The sequence below is a fragment of the Anastrepha ludens genome, chromosome 5 (assembly GCF_028408465.1).
Source record: "Anastrepha ludens isolate Willacy chromosome 5, idAnaLude1.1, whole genome shotgun sequence".
Classification (NCBI taxonomy): Eukaryota; Metazoa; Arthropoda; class Insecta; order Diptera; family Tephritidae; genus Anastrepha; species Anastrepha ludens.
Window position 1 is genome coordinate 49,765,878 of NC_071501.1, and position 21,897 is coordinate 49,787,774.

Genomic DNA, 21,897 nt, shown 5'->3' on the forward strand with positions numbered 1-21,897 from the left:
ACACAATTAATATTGTAGCGAAACTTCGCACATCGACTGGCAACATAGCGAGAGAGTGAGATGCCAAAACCAAAACATGTATTCGCCTTGATTGTGACAGCCAATGGCGAGATAGAACTTACCAGAAGATACGAGCTTAAGCACACGTACATAAGCAGAGGTGCATGTGCAGAAAGTATTCAGTTTAAAGTTGAGCGTGTGAAAGTGTAAACGTAAAGTAACTCCACATTTACACATTCTACGAAATGTGTCTTGATATCTGTAAAATTTTTGTTTTGACTTTGCTCTGTTTTCTCAAGCGGGCACCATTTAATTTTCCATCGCACATGGAAATGACACAGTAAAATGAAAATTGAGTTGTTAAGCTTTAAAATTACGGCTGATATTAAGTCAGTGATGGGGCGAAACTTGGTAAGAAAAATTTGATTTGACAGTGAAATTCACGGTTTCCACTTGATAGTTTTGCTTTGACAGAACTTTATGAATATAATCTATAGATGTGGGGTAATGTGATTAAGCATTGAAATTAAATACAGCAGGCAATTGGAGTTATCACAAAAATGATAGAGAAACAGATTATGCCTTCTGAATTCGTCGTGTCGTAAGAGCGGATTAATAAACAAGCAAAGGGAAGGAGAGTTTTAACCGACTCCGAGCGGCAGATATTTTTTATGAGGAGCTATTTCATGGCAGAAATATTCACTTTAATGTCGTCTAGTTTGCGGAAATCGACAAAGATCCAAATAACATCCGTATAAAATCGCGAACATCCAGCATGGATACGTCGACCAAGAAAAATAAGTATATTGACAGTCTTACTTATCAAGCACCCAGCCGGTAGTTGACTGGCATTTTGATCGCAATTGGTCTGTATATCTAACTGTTTAGCCGGCGACTCTAAGATATTGTATTGTGCACCTCATCATAGCTCTTAAATGTAATGCAACAGAGGCCGACTATAAAGTCTGCAGTGTGCCGAAGCCCTAAGAATATATCGATAACAAAGACGAGTATTTCATTATGCACACTTATATTCGGAATCCGACCCTTCTTCGGGTTTACAGCAAACGTAAAATATCATAAGAAATCACAGGTAGAAAATTTATCTGTGGAAGTCATTAAAAAATTTGAGATTAACTTACAGATATTCTTTCATAAGAAATCAATAATAGTTATTCGCGTCTTATATTTTGTGGGTCATTATAACATAATATACTTTAACCACTCGAACTTTGTATTTGAGAAAAAATGGCAGCAAGCGACAAGTCTGTCGATGACTCCCTTTACCCGATCGCTGTACTAATCGATGAGTTGAAAAATGAGGATGTCCAGGTTTGAAAATTGCGATGATTAATCTAATTTCACGTTATAAAATTATTTTTATTTGATTTAGTTACGGTTAAACTCGATTAAAAAATTGTCGACAATAGCACTTGCTCTGGGAGAGGAGCGTACACGTTCTGAGCTAATTCCATTTTTGACCGAAACAATTTATGACGAAGATGAAGTACTTTTAGCATTGGCTGATCAACTTGGCAATTTTACAAGTAACTATTAAATTTCCCACTTATTATCTTGCTCATTAGTATTTCTTTTTTAGGTTTGGTAGGTGGGCCAGAATATGCCATGTACTTGATACCACCCCTCGAGAGCTTAGCAACAGTTGAAGAAACTGTGGTTCGCGACAAAGCAGTAGAATCCTTACGCACAGTAGCAGCAGAACATAGCGCTCAAGATTTAGAAATCCATGTGGTGCCGACATTGCAACGTTTGGTTTCTGGTGACTGGTTCACTTCACGTACTTCGGCCTGTGGACTCTTCTCGGTTTGCTATCCGAGAGTGTCTCAACCTGTGAAAGCCGAATTGCGTGCAAACTTCCGTAAGTTGTGTCAGGATGAAACACCAATGGTTCGACGTGCTGCTGCAAGCAAATTGGGTGAATTTGCTAAAGTGGTGGAAATAGAATATCTGAAGTCAGATTTGATTCCGAATTTTGTGCAATTAGCACAAGACGACCAGGCAAGTATTTAATGATAAGTGATGCACAATTATTACTAACAAATTTTTCTCGCTAAAGGACTCGGTTCGTTTGTTGGCAGTAGAAGCCTGTGTTAGCATTGCCCAATTGCTACCTCAAGAGGATGTGGAACATGTAAATAAACAAACTATAACTAATCATATTGTTGTTATGTTTCCAATAATATAATTTTTAATGTTTATAGTTGGTTTTGCCAACACTACGACAGTGTGCTAGCGATTCTTCTTGGCGTGTGCGGTATATGGTTGCTGAAAAATTTGTTGAATTGCAAAAGGCCGTTGGCCCGGAAATAACCCGTGTCGATTTAGTACCCGCTTTTCAGGTGCGTAGAATTACTATTTCTTAGTATCTAATTTAAAAATCAAAAATTACCACAAATAAACGATTACCATTTTCATAACTAGATTATTGTATAATAAACATCGCATTAATGTATACAAATAACCTAAGTAACTATTCTAATTATTTTATCTTATTGGTTTAATTTTATTTTGTAGTATTTACTAAAGGATGCTGAAGCTGAAGTACGTGCAGCAGTTGCCACCAAGGTAAAGGACTTTTGCGCCAATCTAGACAAAACCAATCAAGTTCAGATTATTATGACTTCAATATTGCCATATGTGCGTGATTTAGTGTCTGATCCTAACCCTCACGTAAAATCAGCCTTAGCATCGGTTATTATGGGGTTAAGTCCTATGTTGGGCGCATACAATACTGTTGAACATCTTTTACCCTTATTCCTCACACAACTAAAGGATGAATGTCCTGAGGTTAGGTTGAATATAATTTCAAACCTAGACTGTGTTAACGACGTCATTGGTATCCAGCAACTCTCGCAGGTAATGCATAGTTCATATTGTTGATCTTTTTTTTAATCTAATCAAGTTTTTTCTACATTAGTCGTTATTGCCAGCTATTGTGGAACTAGCTGAAGACTCTAAATGGCGTGTGCGTTTGGCTATTATTGAATATATGCCCGCCTTGGCAGGCCAATTGGGCCAAGAATTCTTCGATCAAAAACTTCGTGGCTTATGTATGGGATGGTTGAATGATCATGTCTACGCTATTCGTGAGGCGGCCACATTGAATATGAAAAAACTAGTTGAGCAGTTTGGTGCCCAATGGGCCGAACAAGCCATTATTCCTATGATTTTGGTTATGTCGCGCAATAAAAACTACTTGCATCGTAATTATAAGATTCATTATTTAATACAATTTACTGATATATTTTATTTATTAGGTATGACGTGCCTGTTTTGTCTAAACATGCTTGCCGAAGTTTGTGGCACAGATATCACTACGAAATTGCTTCTGCCAACAGTGCTCCTATTGGCGACAGATCCTGTAGCAAATGTTCGATTTAATGTTGCTAAAACTCTACAGAAGATATCTCCGTTTCTTGAGGCTAGTGTTATCGACTCCCAAGTAAAACCAACACTTGAGAAACTAAATGCTGATCCTGATGTTGACGTAAAACATTTCGCTTCAGAAGCCATTGCGGGTATCGCTGCAGGTAAATAATTGTCCACATACAACATTTAGCAATGAAATTCATATTATTAATGAGTTATTCATGATTTTCTACAACACCTAGAAATGGAATTAGACATTTTTAGATCGGTTATCCCGCCAGTTGAGGGCAAAGCGAACTCTGCGTCCTTAATGGCAAAATTGGCTGTTCAGCCGCCTCCAGAAAGTATTACTGAGGAAAATGCATTTAACTGTTAGTTGAGTGAAATTCAATTCAATTATACCTTGATTATATATGTAATTCTATTACATATTCGTTCCCCGGAATGAAAAACATATATCATTCTACTTGTGAACATATACTCATTTGAAATATTGCAATCAGTCTTGCAATTACGATTTAGTTGTTTTGTGTAGTGCACTGTCTCCCAGTTGCGTATGTGTGAATTATTGTTCAGGCCAATTCATTATTGGATTTTTGAATTCTTTAGTAAAGGAATTCGCAAACGGATTTGCAAAAAACGTTAATGGGGTATTAAATAATATTACATATATTCAAATATACAATTCATTTGCATAAAACACTTTGGAATTCGTAAAATTTTAATTGAAATATTTCTATTTCATAAAATATCGCGTTAGAATCATAAACAGTTATTTATGTAAGTTATAACAATATAGTGGGTATAATGCTTATTCCACGATTATCTGCGTTGTCATATACATTTCTAATCAAAATACACGTATATCTGTTTATATGTATAGTAATAGTAATGGGCATGGTAAAATTTTCACTACATTACAAATCATTAAATATGTCTCCCGAACTATGTCTAGTTTTTTTTAAATGTGTACGTTTTTATAAATGTCTGTTTTAATGTTGTTTGTTTCTTTTTTCTATTTGCAGCGTAATCACTTAAAATTCAACATTTTCATTTCAACTTTTTTATCATTTTTTTAATTTAGCCGAAGTAAAAAATGGCAAGGATTAAATATTAATGGCTCAAAATGATCAATAAAGAACTTAAAACATCATCTTCAAGTCAACAAACATTAAGAGCTGGCTATTTGAAAAAATTGCAGATTATTACTGTGCAAAGCAAATGATAAGAACATAACATAATTTAAGCATTACATCAAATTAAAAGTAGATACACGGATTGCACATGCTCTTGATTGTTTAATATATATAAAAATAAATCATCAGTTGTAAGGAGTAGTTCACTCGAGTGCATACAATAATACAAATAAAATTAACTATACCTTGATGCTACTTTTTTCATGTATTATTTTGTAATGAGCAAACGATTGCGCACATTTTTAGATACATTTTTCAAAAATCCAAATCCATACAAATAACATATTTGTCAAGGCAAGAGCCCAAAGGATAGAAAAACGTTTTTCTATAACAATTGCAACTGGGTATGTAATGGCAAGTCTCCGAATATGTTTCTGTTTTCATGAAAAAAAAATCTGATTTTCGGAGGCACACCACAAATTGAATTGAAGGAGGAGCTCGGCCAAACTTCAGGAAAATTTGTGCGCTCCAATTAGATATATACATGTATCTTCTATGTTAATTCTTGATTGGCCGAGTTTAATAAAACGCGCCAGTCGTTTCTTTCTCGTGTTAACCGGAGCCAATTGGGTACACCAAGTGAAGCCAAGTCCAACGCAAGAGAGGTATTCCTCTTCCTCTGCTATCACCAATTGGCAAATATTTTTCATGAGAAGCCTTTTCATGGCAGAAATACACTCGAAGGTTTGCCATACCCTGCCGAGGGGCGACCGGTATCAGAAAAAACTTTTTTTTAATTCTGGGGTTTCGCCGCGATTGGAACCAACGTTCTCTTTGAACTTCGAATGATAGTCACGCACCTACCCATTCGGCTACGGTGTCCGCCGAGAAAAACGCATTTAAAGTTTTTCTATCGATTCCGGAACGCGCGAGCGCCCTTTGTTAATTGTTGAATAACTCGAAAAGTATTTGTCGAATTCACTTAAAATTTTCACACAATATTTTTAAAATATTATATTAAAAACTGCAAAATCTCCGCTTTGGTTAATTTTTTGGCAGCTTTTAGCGATGAACGAAATGGATAGAGTGAGTAAACTCTTTTTGACAACTCAACTAGCTAAAATTGCGAATCTTCTATTAATAAAAATCTAAATTTTTCGCTTGGTAAACTCTGAAATTAGCGACGGGCAAAAATTGATGCTAAAAAGTTGTATCAACAAATCAGAGGTAATATTTACATATATAAATATATGTACATACATATTATTGTTGTGTAGTCAATAGCACCTATCACTTTTGGGAAACGGAATTAACGGTAAGATCTGCAAAAGATGATAAATTCTTAATTATGTATCTTTTCATAATGTAAAAAGCTTGCTTTTGATTTACTGTACGCATGTCTCCGGCTGATTTGGAAATTTCACGTACTTGGCCATTATATTGTCAACTTCGCTCAAGCGTCTGCTAATGATGTTTTGTGACACATTTACCAAAAATTTTTGTCCCACTGACCCCTGGTAGCTTCCTGAAAAGAATATGAATATTTGCCGCCCTTTCTCACAGGATATCCTCGAAGACATTGGTACAAACTTCTCCACAAACATCTCGTCTGAAAGAATCCGCAGACCCTCTCAAGGATATGCGCCTTGCGAATCTGTTGCAAAATTGAAGCCACATTTGTTTTTACTATGGTACTCACTTTTCTCTATTAATATACACATATACAGTGACTTAAACGCTTAATAGCGCACTTACTGTCCAACCTCACAACAGAATTTAGGAAATTTAAAATAATTAATTTTCCAAAAAAGCATTTGTCATTTATTTAAAGTCAAGCGTGGGTGCGACAGGGTGGGTAGAATTGCAATTTTTGACGGATATTTGGCATATTTGCCAAATATGCGGATTTTAGTGGTAGCGAAAGTTGGAAACCCGCTGCTGGTCTGATTAATAGCGTAACATAGTCACCTATGCTGTCCCCAGCTTTAGACCATTCAGCCATTATCGCCTCGATAGCCATAATAGCCGCCGGTGGCAACTGGAAGGATACACAACTTGCCAGATATAGCACAACGACAAGGTGGCCATCACCTTTAACGGTTGCACTTCGTCGGACCCGAAGAGATGCTCGAGCTATTTCAGCCGACTTTTCACACTGCATCCTCCGGCCGACAGAACCAAGCGTCGTGCCACCAGACAGCTGCACAAACTGACGAACGATAGTGCGCCACTTACTTTCTTCAGTGATGAGGTTCAGGCGGCCATCAACAAATCAAAACCCTGACGGACTTAACATACTGATGCTGAAGCACCTGGGACCATTGGGAGTAGGATTTCTCACTAGGGTCTTCAATCTGTCCTTAGCCATTCTCATTATCCCTGACAAGTGGAAACCAAGGAGAGTGGTCCCACTACTGAAACCCGCCAACCAAAGGGAATCTTTTCGCCCGATAACTCTCCTTTCCCCGGTAGTGAAGACACTTGAAGCCCTCCTGTTCCCACTCTTCACGAAACACCTGGCCCCAACCCCACATCAACATGGTTTCCGACGAGTACACAGCACCACCGCTGCACTCACCATCATCAACGCCCAGATAAACCACGGGCTTAACCAAAACCGCCCCTGCGAGAGGACTATCCTAGTAGCGTTGGACCTGAAAAAGGCTTTCGACGCAGTCAGTCATGCCCCCCTTCTAGATGACATTTTACAGTCGACACTCCCGCCAGGGCTGAAGAGTTGGTCCGCCAACTATCTGAGCGGTCGTCACTCGTCAGTGATTTTTCGTGACCAAACAGAGAAAGATCAAGCAAAGTGTTCCGCAGAGTGGTGTCCTTTCACCCTTGCTGTTCAACTTCTATGTCCCGAAACTTCCCCAGCCACCAGAGGAAGTCCCCCTGGTCACATTCGCTGACGACTGCACGATAATGGCATCGAAGGCCTCTGCTCCAAAGTGAACAACTACCTCACCGACCTTTCTCGCTTTTTGACTGCGAGGAATCTCCAGCTTTCCCCCACTAAGTCCATGGCGATCCTCTTTACCACCTGGACATAGGAGATTAAACTGCCTCTCAAGGTAAAAGTCGATGACACACCAATTCTGACGGTAAACAATCCCAAAATTTTGGGTGTAACCTTCGACAGTTTGCTCTCCTTCTCTGCGCACACAATCGCAATTGCCACTAAAGTCCAAAATTGCAACAAGGTCCTGTTGTTGTTGTAGCAGCATAAACATTCCCCATACTTACATACGGTGAACGCTGCTGGAGTTACAGTCCTTGGCCGGATATAAATTCGGGTCGTTTCGGGAACGTAGAACCGACTGTCGTGGAAACGTGCAATAAGGTCCTCAAATCACTTGCCGGCAGCACTTGGGGCAAAGAAAATGAATTGTTGCTATCGATATTTAAGACAATTGGTCGGCCGGTTCTAAACTTTGCTGCGCCTGTTTGGTCGCCTGGCACTAGTGACACGCAGTGGATAAAGCATCAGACATGCAAAAACACTGTCATTCGGACACCGACGGGTGCCTTCTGATGTCCCCCCTTCAACACCTTCACAACGAGGCACAGATGCTCCCTGTAATGGAGCACAACAAACTGCTCCGAAAGCAGTTCCGGCTGTCTGGGTGCTACCGTAGGTTTCACCCTTGCAGACACCTGCTTGAGCCAGAGCCGCCTTCCAGGCACGTCAGGGGACACCTATTCAACTACGCCGACGAGTTCCAGGACAAAACTAACAGACATCTACTGGACCAGACAGTGTTTAGACCGACATTAAACGACATTCACCGGGAGACCGTAACCACCTTATTAAGCTCCCGACAATCGAATTCCGTAATCGGAGACCAACCACCGTGTAACACTGGCTTAATTACGTTCTGGGTATTGTAGCAGGTTAAACTCCTACCTGTCCAGAATTGACCCCGACATACCAAACATACAAATGTCCGACATGTGAAGGCACCCCGCACTACACTAACCACCTTGTCACATGCCCCTTAAAACCTAATCATGACCCTCTCCCTCTGGACCCAACCTGTCGAAACAGCATGTTTCCTGGGCCTACCTTTAGATGAGGGGGCTTGTATTACTGCTGCAACAACAACAACAACAGCTTGCTTGGCAATAGTGCGACACTTACTTTTACCAACGATGAAGTTCAGGGGGCCATTAGGGAAAACCTCCCAAATCATGGAGGTTGATGCCTAAAAACATAGGTCCAGCGAGAGTAGCTTGTTTCACCAAGTCAATCAATCTGTCCATGGACGTTCTTATAATCCCTGATAAGTGGGAAGTAGGATGAGTGGTCCAACAACTGAAATCCATCAACCAAACGAATCAATCGCGTGTTCTCTCTCCTTTCCCCAGCAGTGCAGACATTTGACCGCCGCCAGCTACACATCAACATGGCTTTTGTAGAGCGCACAGTATCACCATTGCATTTAACGCCATAAATACAGAGATAAACCGTAAACTGAACCAAAGCCGTCTCGATAAGGGAGCAGTACTAGTAGTGTTGGATTTGTCCAAGGCTTTCGGCACAAGTAGTCCTGCTAACATAGTTGATATTGAACAATTCATTGTTGTCAGTGATAGCGGTCGCGCCTCCGAATTTTTTTTATTAATTTCAAAATATAATTTATTTATTGAGTCAAAGATTGTAATTGTATACTGCTACAAAAACAACAATATTACGATTGTTTTAACGTTAGTCCTGCTAGCTGCGCTACTAGCGATACATGTGAGTTTATTAGTAGTGGTGGCGTATTAGATGATCTTCTAGTGCTGATCCCCTTTGAACTCATCTGAAGCTGAGTGGATTACGTTAATCCGTTTTAGGTTAGGAACCGAGTGGATGGCATTATTGCGAGTAGTATTAGGTCAACTGTATCTTCTAGTTTCAGGCAGCTTGGAATTTCTAGCAAGGTGCTGTGCAGTCTTTCCACTTGTCCGTCTGAAATGCTGTCTATGCCGCTTCCGAACAACAGATAGTTTCTGTTTTGTTTTTTTCTTTAACGAGCTTTTCATGGCAGATATACACTCGGAGATTTGCCATTGCCCAAGGCCGACCTTTTGGGGGTTTCGAACCCAGACACTACTGGAACTTGTTAATACGAATTCTATTATTTCGTTAACGGTTCACTCACTCTGCACATCGCCCCACATTGACGGAATCTCGGCAATAAATAAGAAATCGCTTATTTTTTACAATTAAATAAATACATTTACGAAAGATTTTTAGGAATTGTTAATTTTTCGTTCACAAATTTCCTAAGCCGTTAAGATGAATCTATACAAGGTGTTAACACTAGAGCAACAACAACACTTACAGACATGCTTATATTTTGTTTTTGAAATTCCGTATTTGGTTTACCATGATTGAATCAAAATGGTAACAAATGAACAAAGCAACAACAAAGAAGCAGGTCACATTGACATTCAAAATACAAAATTGCAGAGGTTCGCAAATGCCCAAAGACGTCGCAAGGTGGCATATACATATAAAGTAAGTATAAGTAAAGAAAACCCTTCAGATCAAATATGCCTAGCAGGAAATTTCAAAAAGGTTGCGATACAAGTAGCTTCTATTGTTGCTCCTGTTCATCACAGCTACTACTTCATTAGAAAAAATTAATACTAAACCGCTGAAGGGAAAAGGAACTGAAATATAAGAAACTACATACATATGCATGCTGAAAAAAACAACCTTATCTTTCTCATTGATGACGCTGCAATAATACGAATTCAAATTCTATAATTTTTAAGAGTTCTATTTAAATTACAAATAAAAACATTATAATTCGTCCTATAACACGAAGGTGTCGATGTTTTCTTTTAGAAGCGCGTCGCAACTTGGGAACCCCTGCAAAACATAAACTAGCTTCTCTAAGCTGGGTCAAAGATCTGCATTTTTGGCCTTATAACATTTTTTATACACATACTTGCATATATACAAACTCAAATATATTCATAAATATATATGTAAATATAAGTGTTTATTAATTACAACTTCTCTGAATATTTTTGGATCGTTCAGCTTGAGAGAGGTAACGACCCGTCCATATGTATGCGTTTGCAAATTTGAAGCGTACGTATATGTACATATGTATGTATGAATCTGTTGAGTGAGTGTTTCTCAGCGAGAGAACGCAACTACTCGCGATAAACAGAATACGAAAATGGAGCTTAGGGGGCGTCCATAAATTACGTGAGGTGGTTTTTTCAATTTTCTGACCCTCCCTCCCCCCCTGGTGAGATGTCGTGAGATTTTATTCAACCCCCTCCCCCATCCCCCAATCTCACGTGAGATTTTTCAAAATGTGGGTTTCTTATGTAAACGCGTTGGATTGTTATTGTAAAAAGAAAAAAAATTTGCTTCGTGCTTTTATTTACGACTAGTTAAGACTAGTAATCAATATTGCTGAGAGTTACAAGTGTAATAAAAATTTAACAATAGAAGACTTAAATCGTAACTACTGCGATTAAAAAAAAAATATCTACTCTAATTCAGTCCATGGAGAATCATGCGCGGTTTCAAGAGAGACTATTGGGACCAACATGTCCATATGATTTTCAGTAAAATCATGTGCTCCTTCAACTTCGTTCTAATCTAGCCACTCTAAGCCGTTGACGCTTGCGCACAGTAACTCATTAGCTCGTCTTGTGACAATACGTGAGGGTCTCACTTTGCGGAACATACGCGCTTGCTTAGCTGGTGCAATGTGAGCTGCTCTCCTGTGCTCTGCAGCTCTTGTGATAGATGCGAAGTAAATACTGCATGTACTGCAGCATATTTTCTCTAAATCATCACGTATACTTGGGCAATCGAGATCAATAGGCGTGCTGATGAAGGTATTCAGCGGTTGAATCGGTACGCGTATTAGAAATGGAGCAAATGATTTTCCGTCATGTTCTTTAAAGTCCGGAATTGTCAAACGTCAACCTGAGTGATAGGGCGTTCGGCTCATAGTGGCGCGAAAACAACCGACGGGCTACACTGTACCGCAAATTCAGATTAAATTGAGCTATTTGGTATAAAACAAATATGGTGGTTTGACAGTAGTAATGTATAACGTCGAAGTATGAATGAAATTATTTTCTTTCGAACGAATTAGTGAATGATCTTAATCATACTACGATTACGCTTGAGATTAAATCTTAAGCATGTAAAATTTTTTTGTTTCAATCAGAAAAAAAATTGCGTGATATTTGCCGAGACGCCCCCTCTCTCCAACGTAAGATTAGATGAGATTTGACTCGACCCCCTCCCCCCCTTAAACATCTCACGTAATTTATGGACGCCCCCTTATCTAGCAAATGTACTTATACGAGTATGCATAGTAGAAGCACATATGTACATACATGTGTACATTACTGCGGTTCATACAAGTGGGATTTTTATGGCACATTAATATTTACTGAATTGGCTAGCAGCTGAAAGTATATTAACGTAGGTGGTAAATCATTTTCTCCTTACCCCGGAGTGACCTCTATGGTTTGTAGCCTGACTTAGAATAACTTGGAGAATACGCTGCAATCCCTGGAAATCGCTATCTGGCCCTTTATCATACATAGCACGAACTTTGTTGAAGATTCCCGCCAAATGTTCTATAACCAACCATTCGCTTGCCTTTCTACCATAAACACTAGGTACGATTTTACATATACTGTATCGAGAAATAGGTTCACCTTAATATATGTATATATGTACATAGATGTGTAAACACATGAATCAAGCTATGTATGTAAAAACGTTTACGTTCTCTGAAGAGAGCTCCCTGTATGGAGCAACAAACTTTCGTCGGCATTTTGCGCTCATTCCACATAATACAATACGATCAATGTTTACAAAAGACCGCGATCGCTAATATTTGTTTAGTTAAGCGTGGATATTCGGCTAAACAAGTGTCGTGGTATAAATTTGTGTAGCGCATTTTCAAGTGAGTAGTGTTCATTTTCACTGAATTTGTTGTTTGCGAAATCGGTATCGAAACACTTTGAAGCTACATTGTGCAATTAAGTATACTTATGTACATACATACTATGTATGTATATATTTAAGTGTTTACTTCTGTCGCATGCATTTAAAAGCATATTTATGGAAATTAATATAATTTTTTATTAATATCATGATCAACACAGCTTTGATTTTACATATGACAATTGGTGCTGGGTTTAGTAAAATGCTGCATAAGCAATTTTAGGCAAAGTGTAATGATGTCTTTAATACGACTTAGTGGACATGTTAAGGAGAAGTTCCTAAACAACTTTAGCCTTCAAAATGTCTTCAGCAACTTAACTACATATGTATAGTTTGGCACATTATACTATATTTTCTTCTAAACTTCAATTCAATTCATAAATATTCAAAATATTTCAATGAATACTAATTTGAAATGCCTTTATCAAAATCATCAAATTCCAATTTTAAACGAGAATAAAACAATTCATTGTAACTGCCAATAATATCGTGTTGCCAGAAGGCTGCAAATGAAAATAAAAAAACGAAGTAAAGTATTTCAGTTAAGTGATGGAGATCGAGGTTAAAGCGCCTCCATACTATACACGTACAAATGACGTTTTAATTTATGAGGGTAAGTTTTTGAAACGCGGGCGAAGACCCCTACGTGGAAAGGAATTCTACGCAAAAGTTTGTACTGTGCACAAGGCGTAGCCTGGTTGGATTGATGAGGGTTACTTCTTCAAGCGCCCAAACGGCAAACATTTATACCCAAAGATAGTGCGGACTGACAGCCACCCTGCTAGTCAACGACTCTGTAAAATTGGCTAGGTATCCTTGTTCGCTTGTTTTGTGAGAAATATTACGAATTTTTCAATGAAACTCACAGGAGATGTTGATTTAGTACTTATTTTGGTAAAACTAGCACCAACACTATTCAGTTATTAATAGTTTTTAAGTTATTTGTTTGTAAAATTTGTCTTTTGCCTTCCCCAAATTTTGATATAATAAGTGAACTTGTCACATTTATTTTAATCATTATTACAACTGTGTAACATACACACACGTTTCTAACGTTTTTTTATTTTTATATAGCGTAAATTAACAATTTAAATAAAATCATGGCTAAAATAGAGTACTACAAGAAGCAAAGAAAACAATGTGAATACAACATAGGAACATATATTAATTTCCACACACTCTTTAGAATAATGAGGGGATTTTCGCCTACGGCGCTATTTATTTAAAAAAAAAAATATATATATATATACATATATGTATAAAATATTAATAATATAGTGAAAATCGCGTAATTTTTTATTCCAAATTTTCGCTTTTTTTTAAATAATCATATAGTGAAAATTTGGAAAAAATCGCGCGATATCTATAATATATACATATGTGCATAGGTCAATATAATATAGAAATAAATCATAAAATTTCTTATCTTCTAAAGTGTTTTATATTGTTTATTTTTAAGATGGCAGCTCTTCTGCTTGTTGAAATAACCAATATAGGAGAATTGTTGTTCAATTTTACAAATTTTGAAATCAAATAACTTAAAAACTATACCCCCAATGGTGAGGTTTTTCACTTTTAGAATGTAACCCTTACAACCCTTTTTTAAATCAAAAAATTTAAAAGTACCTGTATACGAACTTTGTTCTTTTCACGTGTGTGCCAGCACTAACTTTTCACTAAATGACACAACCTTAATAGCAAATTGTTAAAAAACTATAAGCCTCCGGAAGGTGCGGTTTTCAATTTTATGACTTTGATACACCCCCCTACCCTCCTAAACTTTTTTCAAAGCGTGCGGTATTATTCCACTCATTCCCGGCAATTGAACTAATAGTTCATTTAATTACTTTACATGCATACATACGTATAAGCATGCATATATGAATGTGCATACATATATACAATACTTAATAGTTGGCAAAAAGTGTAGTTAAACTTTAAATCTGAACAAAGTCCACCGTTTTAGAAAACAAAATATAGTTTCAGTTAATGAAGACCGGTGAAAAAACACACTGCTTTATACATACATATGTACAATGTACACCTGAGTGCTTTAGACTAGTCAAAATACAAGTTTCTACAATTCTTTTTTATGGCTTCACTAAACAGGGTAAACTTTATTATTGTATATGGAATTCATTCCTGAAGCTACCTTGGCTGGCTTCGTAGTAGTTCGAATATATACACACTACCTAATTTTCCGTAACAAATAAATCGACCGATATTCACATTAAGGACCTGAACCATTACTTGGCTACCTACAAAAAGAATGTAGCGGGGTTGTTGTTGTTTTAGCAGTATTACTTTGCCCTGTCAGTGTAGTGTAAATCACCGGTCGTCTCCGTCTAGCTCATCTAACGGTAGGCTCAAGAGACTTGCTGTTTCAACAGGATGAGGCGTGTGAGAAGGTGGTTAGTGTCGTGCGGGGTGCCTTCACATGCCGGACATATCATACATATGTACATGCATATGTATGTTTAGCATAATGTAGCGGCGTCAAATCCATTGCTACCAATTGGCGCCACTAACAAAATTAACAACTCGGTAATGCCGAGTTTGCGGGCAAAACCAAAGTTTTCCCAATTTCAGGCAACAAAAATGCTGTATCTCGGTTTAGTTGCGCTTAGCTTTAACCAAAATGAGGCCATGAGAAGCAAGAATAAGTTGTACGGATTTCACTAAAAATATGGTAAATTTTCAAATTTCGCGGGCTACTTACATTCAACTTTCGATTATTATTTTTTTATGTTGGTTACTCGTCCCGAAGATAGCATACTCTGTTAGCAATATAGCATGTTTAGTTTGTTTGTGAGAGGCATAAATAAAACAAGTGTTTTGCTTGTTTTGCCATTTTCTGCTTTCGAAAAGTACTGCTATCGGTGAGAGTACTCTGAGTCCAAAAAGAAATGTTTACAAATGGTACAAGCTAGAAGGTCCAGAAGATGTGAATGACGACGCTCGCTCTAGGCACCCCAGAACATCAACAACCGATGAAAATGTTGAGAAAGTGAAGAAAATTGTTATGGAGAATCGTCGAATCACAATTAGAGAAGTCGCCAAGGATGTCGACACACCGGTTGGCTCATGCCATGCAATCTTTTCGGAAATTTTGTGCGTGAGGCGTGTGGCAGCGAAGTTCGTTCCAAAATTGCTGATTTTTTACCAAAAACAACTTCGCTAAGGGATTTTTGAATGACGTCAACGATGATCCAGATTTCCTTAAAAGGGTCATAATTAGTTATGACATCGAAAGCAAAGCCCAATTGTCCCAATGGAAGAGTCCAGGAGAGCCAAGAGTCAATAGCAGAAAATCGCCGAACACGTAAAACACTTCCCTTTGGAAATTCACCTTATTTTTTAACTAATCTCGTATATACGTAAATATAAATGGAGAGATCAGAACATAGTTCTTATTTAAAATGAAATATATGTACATAAGTTTGCGCTCAATTCAATTTCGTGGAGAAGGGACTATCGGGGAGCTGCACCTAAAAGCAATCAAATTGTAATATAATATATTACCATTTTTTTTTGACATAGACTTAAATTTACAACGCTATTTAAAGTTGTTGAAAAGCGATTTAACCCAACATTACGTTTGTTCACATCGATTTAATTTTTTACTACATTGTTAATGACGCTGCCACTTTTTATATTGGAAATATTTGCAATTTATGCTAATTAATGCTAGAACTTCCTATTGTTGGATTTTTGAGTATTATATGACTCTTGGTATTTCGCCGGGATACAAATACATATGCAACACATTATTAAAATTTATGTTACATATAAAATTGGTGCCTCGAGAATCTATCATTTGCCAGCTGTTAAACTGGGGGACATCAGAATTCGTTTTAGAGGTATGGTTCCTTCGGCAAAGTTTCTTATTTTGATCCCTAGAATATGATTTTCACAGAACAATGGGCGATTTTTTTGCCTCCCCACAAAAGACACTAAAAGTTCGACCCAAATTGGGGGACATCAGAACTCGTTTTAGAGGTATGGTTCCTTCGACAAAGTTTCTTATTTTGATCCCTAGAATATGATTTTCACAGAGCAATGGGCGATTTTTTTGCCTCCCTACAAATCGACCCGGCCTAGTATATATACTTACATATTACAAGCGGCCTTTACGTTTTGCTTAATTTCCTCTATAAAATTGGTTTTGAACGAGTATAAATTTATTATTTATCTGATATGGTATTTGTCACTGTTCTTAGTCTTGGGCGACACCGAATGGTCTTTTTCTAACTTTTGCACCTATGTATTTAGTTTCGACGCGAATAAATCTTCTATTCGCCGCTTCACTGATCGCTATCTCTCTGCTCGGCTCACTTGAAAAAAATGTACATGTGAAAGCAACAACAAAGTTATCGAGCAAGACTTACCGCTAGCGAGTATAGAGTTATACCTCGTAAAACTGGTATAACTCACTATTTTACAAAGAAATGTAACTTTGGGCAGCTCTATTCCAGCGCTGCCAAGAAATGCTTATTTATACTAGTTGCTTCATGTATTCACCACTTGCTAACGCTTGACGAAAAGAAGAGGACTTGTTTTGCGTTATGAGCATGGTGGTTAAAAAAATCACCAAAACCACGTTTTTAAACTAAAAAAATAATTATGGTAATATATTACATACGTATATACATAAATACTACGTATAACAACTTGTAAGGTAAACCAAAATATTTACCATATGTGTCTAATCACATTGTTACTTTTTATATGTAATTTGTAAATGTTATATTAAGTTAGTAAACGACAAGAATAACTGTGACGCTGCCATATTTGGCGCATTTCGCCTTCCGCTATTTAAATAAAATTGTCCAACACAAATGGTTTGATCTCTTACGTGCAGGCCTAACAAAATTCTAATAAATTTGATGTTCATTTTTATTATCGTATATTCTTTTTAAGTAAAAAAAGATATTTTTTTTTTTTAAAAAAAAACCAAATCAAAAAAAATTACTAAATAACAAATTTCTAAAAAATAAGAGGTGGGCAGGTAGCCAAGTTTGGAAACTACCGGCAGTGGACAGTGAACATGCAGTTTTCAATTCGCCTTGGTGCCCAAATGTAAAATGCGTGAGTAATCGTTTAATTTTCTCAATGCGTTGTATTATCAAAGCTAACTTACAGAATAAAACGAACTACTCAACAATTTGAGAAACTGGTTTTATTAATGCAAAACCAAGGCGAATTGAGTGACTAAGGTGACGGCATTAAAAAACAGTAACTTTATTTTTCACGAGTTTGACAAGTTTGACGTCAGCTCCCCCCGCAATACAAAACAAAAGAACAAAACAAAAGTAGGAGAAATTACATGTTTGTGAAAATTCAGTGAATGGCTTGGTAATATTGTGATTTTTGAGATTCAAATTAATCAAACTAATGAAAACGAAGTGTCGTGTATTAAATTGTGAAAGCATAAATTAATATAAAGCCTCCAAATTCAGTTAAAGGAACACAGAAACAAGATGGAAAATTTTGAGGTAATTAAGCGTCTTGAGGGAAAAATGTAAATAGAATAAAAAAAGGGAAATTGAAAAACTGAATATGACAGATATTATTTCAAATCAATGCATCTAATATTTGCATTCTTCGGCCTTCGCCTGCCGTGCCATTTGAGTTCCGACGAAATCTCTGCTTCAAAAACCATTTCTCCATTTTCAGTATCATATGCGTTACTTTTTTTACAAATATTGCACAAATTACAGTAAATGTTGATAGCCCTAGTCACTTTCACGATGTACAGCATTTCGAGGTGTGACCAGTATCAGACCGTTAAGGGGTGAAATGAGCGGGGGGAAGAATTTTGCCATCGAATACCCGGGGACCTGGGTACCGGTGTATATTTTCGCTTGTCTAATACTATAAAAAAGCATTAGTCCGGCGGATTATAATCTCATTCCAATAATATGTCTGTCATTATTATCATATTTAGTTCTCCAGCTCTTAAAAAAACTCCTGATTTATATTGGAAACTCTTATCTAACCAACCTTTCTAATAAAAATGGTTAATAATAAAATTCGATAAAGAGATAATCTCAGATTATTTAATTTTCAAATATGCAAAGGAGCACACACTCGTATGTATGTGCGAACTAAGTCCGCTTATTTAAATGCCTTAAATAATGTGCATATATGTTATAAACTAATAAATGCTTAAAAACGTTTGCGTATACAATTATGCATTTGACAGTTCCAGATAAAAGGCAATAAAATGAGCTGATTACAATGTTGTATATGTGTTTTCCCATTCAAAAGAGTTCATATTCTGTTATAAATATATACTTATTTTTTATTTTATTGGTGGAATTGAGGAAATGTACCGAAATGATATACTACATCACTTTTTTCTATGATACATTAATGAAAGAAGTTCCATTGTCACTTTCAAGCGATTAACCACCTAAACTGGGCCTCGAATCATCACATCAGTGAATTGATGAATGAAGAAAACAAATTAGGACATTATATGCTATCATAACTCCTCGCAAAGATCTTTCGATAACATAGAACAAATTAAAAAAAAATTTGGATTATTTCAGGATTCACTATGCAAAATACGGCCCTTAACAAATTTATGTGAAGAAGTACATCATGTAAATGTCCACCATGAGCACGTCTTCAGGCAATATCCAACAACCAGTCGATTCATGAGTGCCAACGTCGAGTGAGAACGTCGAGATATCGATGTTGAAGGTTATTAAGCAAAACTTTGCTCTACAGCAGCAATATTCTCAACAGAACGTTTAGTTTTTGCGCTGTCAGTTCTTTTTCTATCCTCGACAGAACCAGTTTCTTGCAATTTTTCCCACCGACCTTTAAATTGCCGACAACCACCCACCTTTGCATTTGGACGATTATTTTCACCAAATAAATAATGTATTTTGAGATATGTTTTTCTTAAAGGCTGACCATTTTCATAACAAGTTTCAATAATTTTAACGCGTTTTATATAGTGTAGAATTGTGTATCTGCCTACTTGTCAAAGATGACATAAAAAAGGTACCGTCTAGGAATTATTCATTACTGACATCTAGGCGTCACTTTTGAAATACCCTTTTCTATTTCAAACTATGTTGATATGACCTTGCTTGAAAAAAATATTTTTTTTCCAAATCGGCCAGCGAAGTTTCAATTAGAAAGTTACTTTTAATTTTGGTCCCACTAGTAGATTTTTGTTAGGGAATATAAAAATTATATTATTTCAACATCGACATTAGAAGAAACTAGCTTTAACCCGCGGCCCCGCTCGCATAGGAGTAGTTTTGAGGGATTTAGGATATGTATATAAAAGAACTACAAACAATAATTTCATAGAAAATAATTTTTTATTAATAACCATAATATTACAATACCCGGCATCCGTTGCTAAGCCTCGTTGAATAAAATCAAAACAACCAATCAGAAAAATTTCAAGCAAAATTATTTTTATTATTTTTCTATCTCAAACCGTCTTTGAACTTTGCATTTGGGTCATAGTTGAACAGATTATGCGGATTATGAAGTCTAGAGTATGCTATAAATAGTGGGAAATAGGAAAAACTAAGATTTTTTAGATTAAATTTAAGCAAATATTCGATTATTTGTGACGAATGAGAGTGGTGGCGCGGCCTGGGGACTGTGGGAAGGGAGTTCCATCATAAAAACATGCCTATAACCTTCATTGGGTGAAAATATGAATGTTTCGTAGTGATGCGCGGACAACGTACAGACATTCACCTTTATAGTATAGATAACCAAAATTTATCGAGTTTTTTTTTCTTTTTGGGCATATAAGTTTGAAGTCATAACCATATACATATTTATATTATACATCATCATTCTCCCTAAAAAAAGTAATCGGTTCTGTTTTTTCGTTATTTTCGGTATTCTTAAATCGGTCCAGTTCACATAAATCCCAATATTTTGGTGGAAGCTTTAAAATATAATACATTTTATAATACCATAATTTTGTTTTGGTTTTGCGACTTACCCTAATGTACATAATTGCATAAATTCCTACACGTAAGATTTTTCAATACATATTTTTTTATTATAAATACCTATCATTTTTGTTTACAAATATGGGAGCATACATTGTACTCGTATTAACAAATCTTATGGTATAATTCTTCTTGGTACGCAGAATGCATGTATAAACACAGTATTTACCTGTAGATTTTTTCCTATTACTGACGCCCGTTGCACACCTGCTAAAATCATATTAAACAGATGTAATAAAAGATACAAAAACAACGCATTGAAATTTCTTAACTTAAATTAAGTTAAGTCTGTATTATGATTATTATTATTTAAATTTACGAAAGTGGAAGTGAATAGGCCACGTACTGCGAAAAAATGCAACGGATGTCTTTCGACAAGCTCTTGATTGGAACCATCAAAGACTACATGGAGAAGATTGCTATAAAAAGAAGTCGATGAATGCGGGAAATCGTAGAACGCAGGAGCAGGTGGAAATGCCCTATGCTCTAATGGGATGTAAGGGAAATTTTAAATTGACCTTCAATATCTGGCCTGTAACTTTACACTTACATAAAAACATAAGAAAAATGTAACAAATAAATAAATATAGAGTTACAGGTAAGTCTAGACGTGAAAAATTGGTTCTTCGGTCCTGTGTTCAGTATCAGAGTATCAATTCAATATTGCCAGTATACATTATCATTACTTGACTGGATCTATAGTTTGATGTACATACAGTGGCTCACATAAATATTTTGCATAGTCTCTTGCATGTACAAATTTCAAATTCTTTGATTAAATCGACGAATTTAGTTTTTATATGCGTATTTTAATTATTGCACATTTCTTAAGGGGTTAGGTGGGTTTCAAAATTTCAAAAAATCGAATTTTTTTTTTTTTGCTTATCTCATAATTAAATATGTTGAGAATATTCCTTTAAAATTTTAAAACGATCCGAGTCATATTCTAAGAGATATAGCCTTTGGATTGGCAGGTATATCGAGGCAGCTGCTTAGCTATTGTTCGTTTCAATCGCGTTTTTCTTGAAACTACATTTTTGAAATCGGTAGTCACGATTTCTCGAAAACTTATGAACCGATCTCTTTGAAATTTTGCACACTTCTTCAAAATAACATTATCTCGTGCTTGAACGAAGGAATTTTTTTTTTTCCTATTCCAAGTAATTTTTCAAGGGCATGAAGGGTGCAAATTCTACTCAAAATAAGGGATTTTTGTTTTCAACGCCGCCAAAAATGTAATTTTTGTTTTTTTTTTTTTCACGAGTTTGAAACATCTACTAACAGAAAATTTTTTGTTTTTGAATTTCAGATGAATCTGTCATGAGTTATCCTGACTACGCCGAGAGAACTTTTTTTTGAGGGGTCATAGGAGACGACGTGTCCACGCCTTAATTTT

The 21,897-nt window shown here is 36.5% G+C and overlaps 2 protein-coding genes across 8 annotated transcripts in view; both read left to right on the top strand.

The window, feature by feature from the left end:
- Positions 1-1,018: 1,018 nt before the first annotated feature.
- Positions 1,019-4,781, top strand: LOC128862932 (serine/threonine-protein phosphatase PP2A 65 kDa regulatory subunit). Of its 4 annotated transcripts, none has more exons than XM_054101771.1 (10): positions 1,019-1,332; positions 1,394-1,547; positions 1,601-2,019; positions 2,078-2,152; positions 2,223-2,360; positions 2,536-2,877; positions 2,939-3,224; positions 3,279-3,551; positions 3,633-3,761; positions 4,416-4,781. In XM_054101771.1, the coding sequence occupies exons 1-10, from the start codon at positions 1,249-1,251 to the stop codon at positions 4,418-4,420; spliced, it is 1,905 nt and encodes a 634-aa protein (XP_053957746.1). In that variant the 5' UTR covers positions 1,019-1,248; the 3' UTR covers positions 4,421-4,781. The 4 variants fall into 4 exon arrangements, with proteins under 4 accessions (XP_053957746.1, XP_053957745.1, XP_053957748.1 ...); XM_054101770.1 differs by having other exon boundaries at positions 4,475-4,781; XM_054101773.1 differs by lacking the exon at positions 3,633-3,761.
- Positions 4,782-12,392: 7,611 nt separating this feature from the next.
- LOC128863423 (lipase member H-A) overlaps positions 12,393-21,897 on the top strand; it is a 37,773-nt gene continuing 28,268 nt past the window's right edge. The window contains exon 1 of one of the 4 annotated variants that reach the window (XM_054102574.1): positions 12,393-12,466. Coding sequence is in view for 1 of the 4 variants with exons in the window: in XM_054102573.1 (XP_053958548.1) it covers positions 13,057-13,120 (64 nt within the window). In the remaining 3 variants the exon portion in view is untranslated. Of the gene's footprint in view, positions 12,467-12,550; positions 12,572-12,904; positions 13,121-21,897 lie in introns of those variants that run through there. The other 3 variants (XM_054102576.1, XM_054102575.1, XM_054102573.1) reach the window with 3 other exon arrangements.

Bases quoted from the DNA above. Each gene is read 5' to 3' on its own strand.
- LOC128862932 (XM_054101770.1), top strand. From the start codon at position 1,249: ATGGCAGCAAGCGACAAGTCTGTCGATGACTCCCTTTACCCGATCGCT. The intron at 1,333-1,393 runs GTTTGAAAATTG...TATTTGATTTAG, and splicing joins TGAAAAATGAGGATGTCCAG to TTACGGTTAAACTCGATTAA. The intron at 3,762-4,474 runs GTTAGTTGAGTG...TTTTTAATTTAG, and splicing joins TGAGGAAAATGCATTTAACT to CCGAAGTAAAAAATGGCAAG.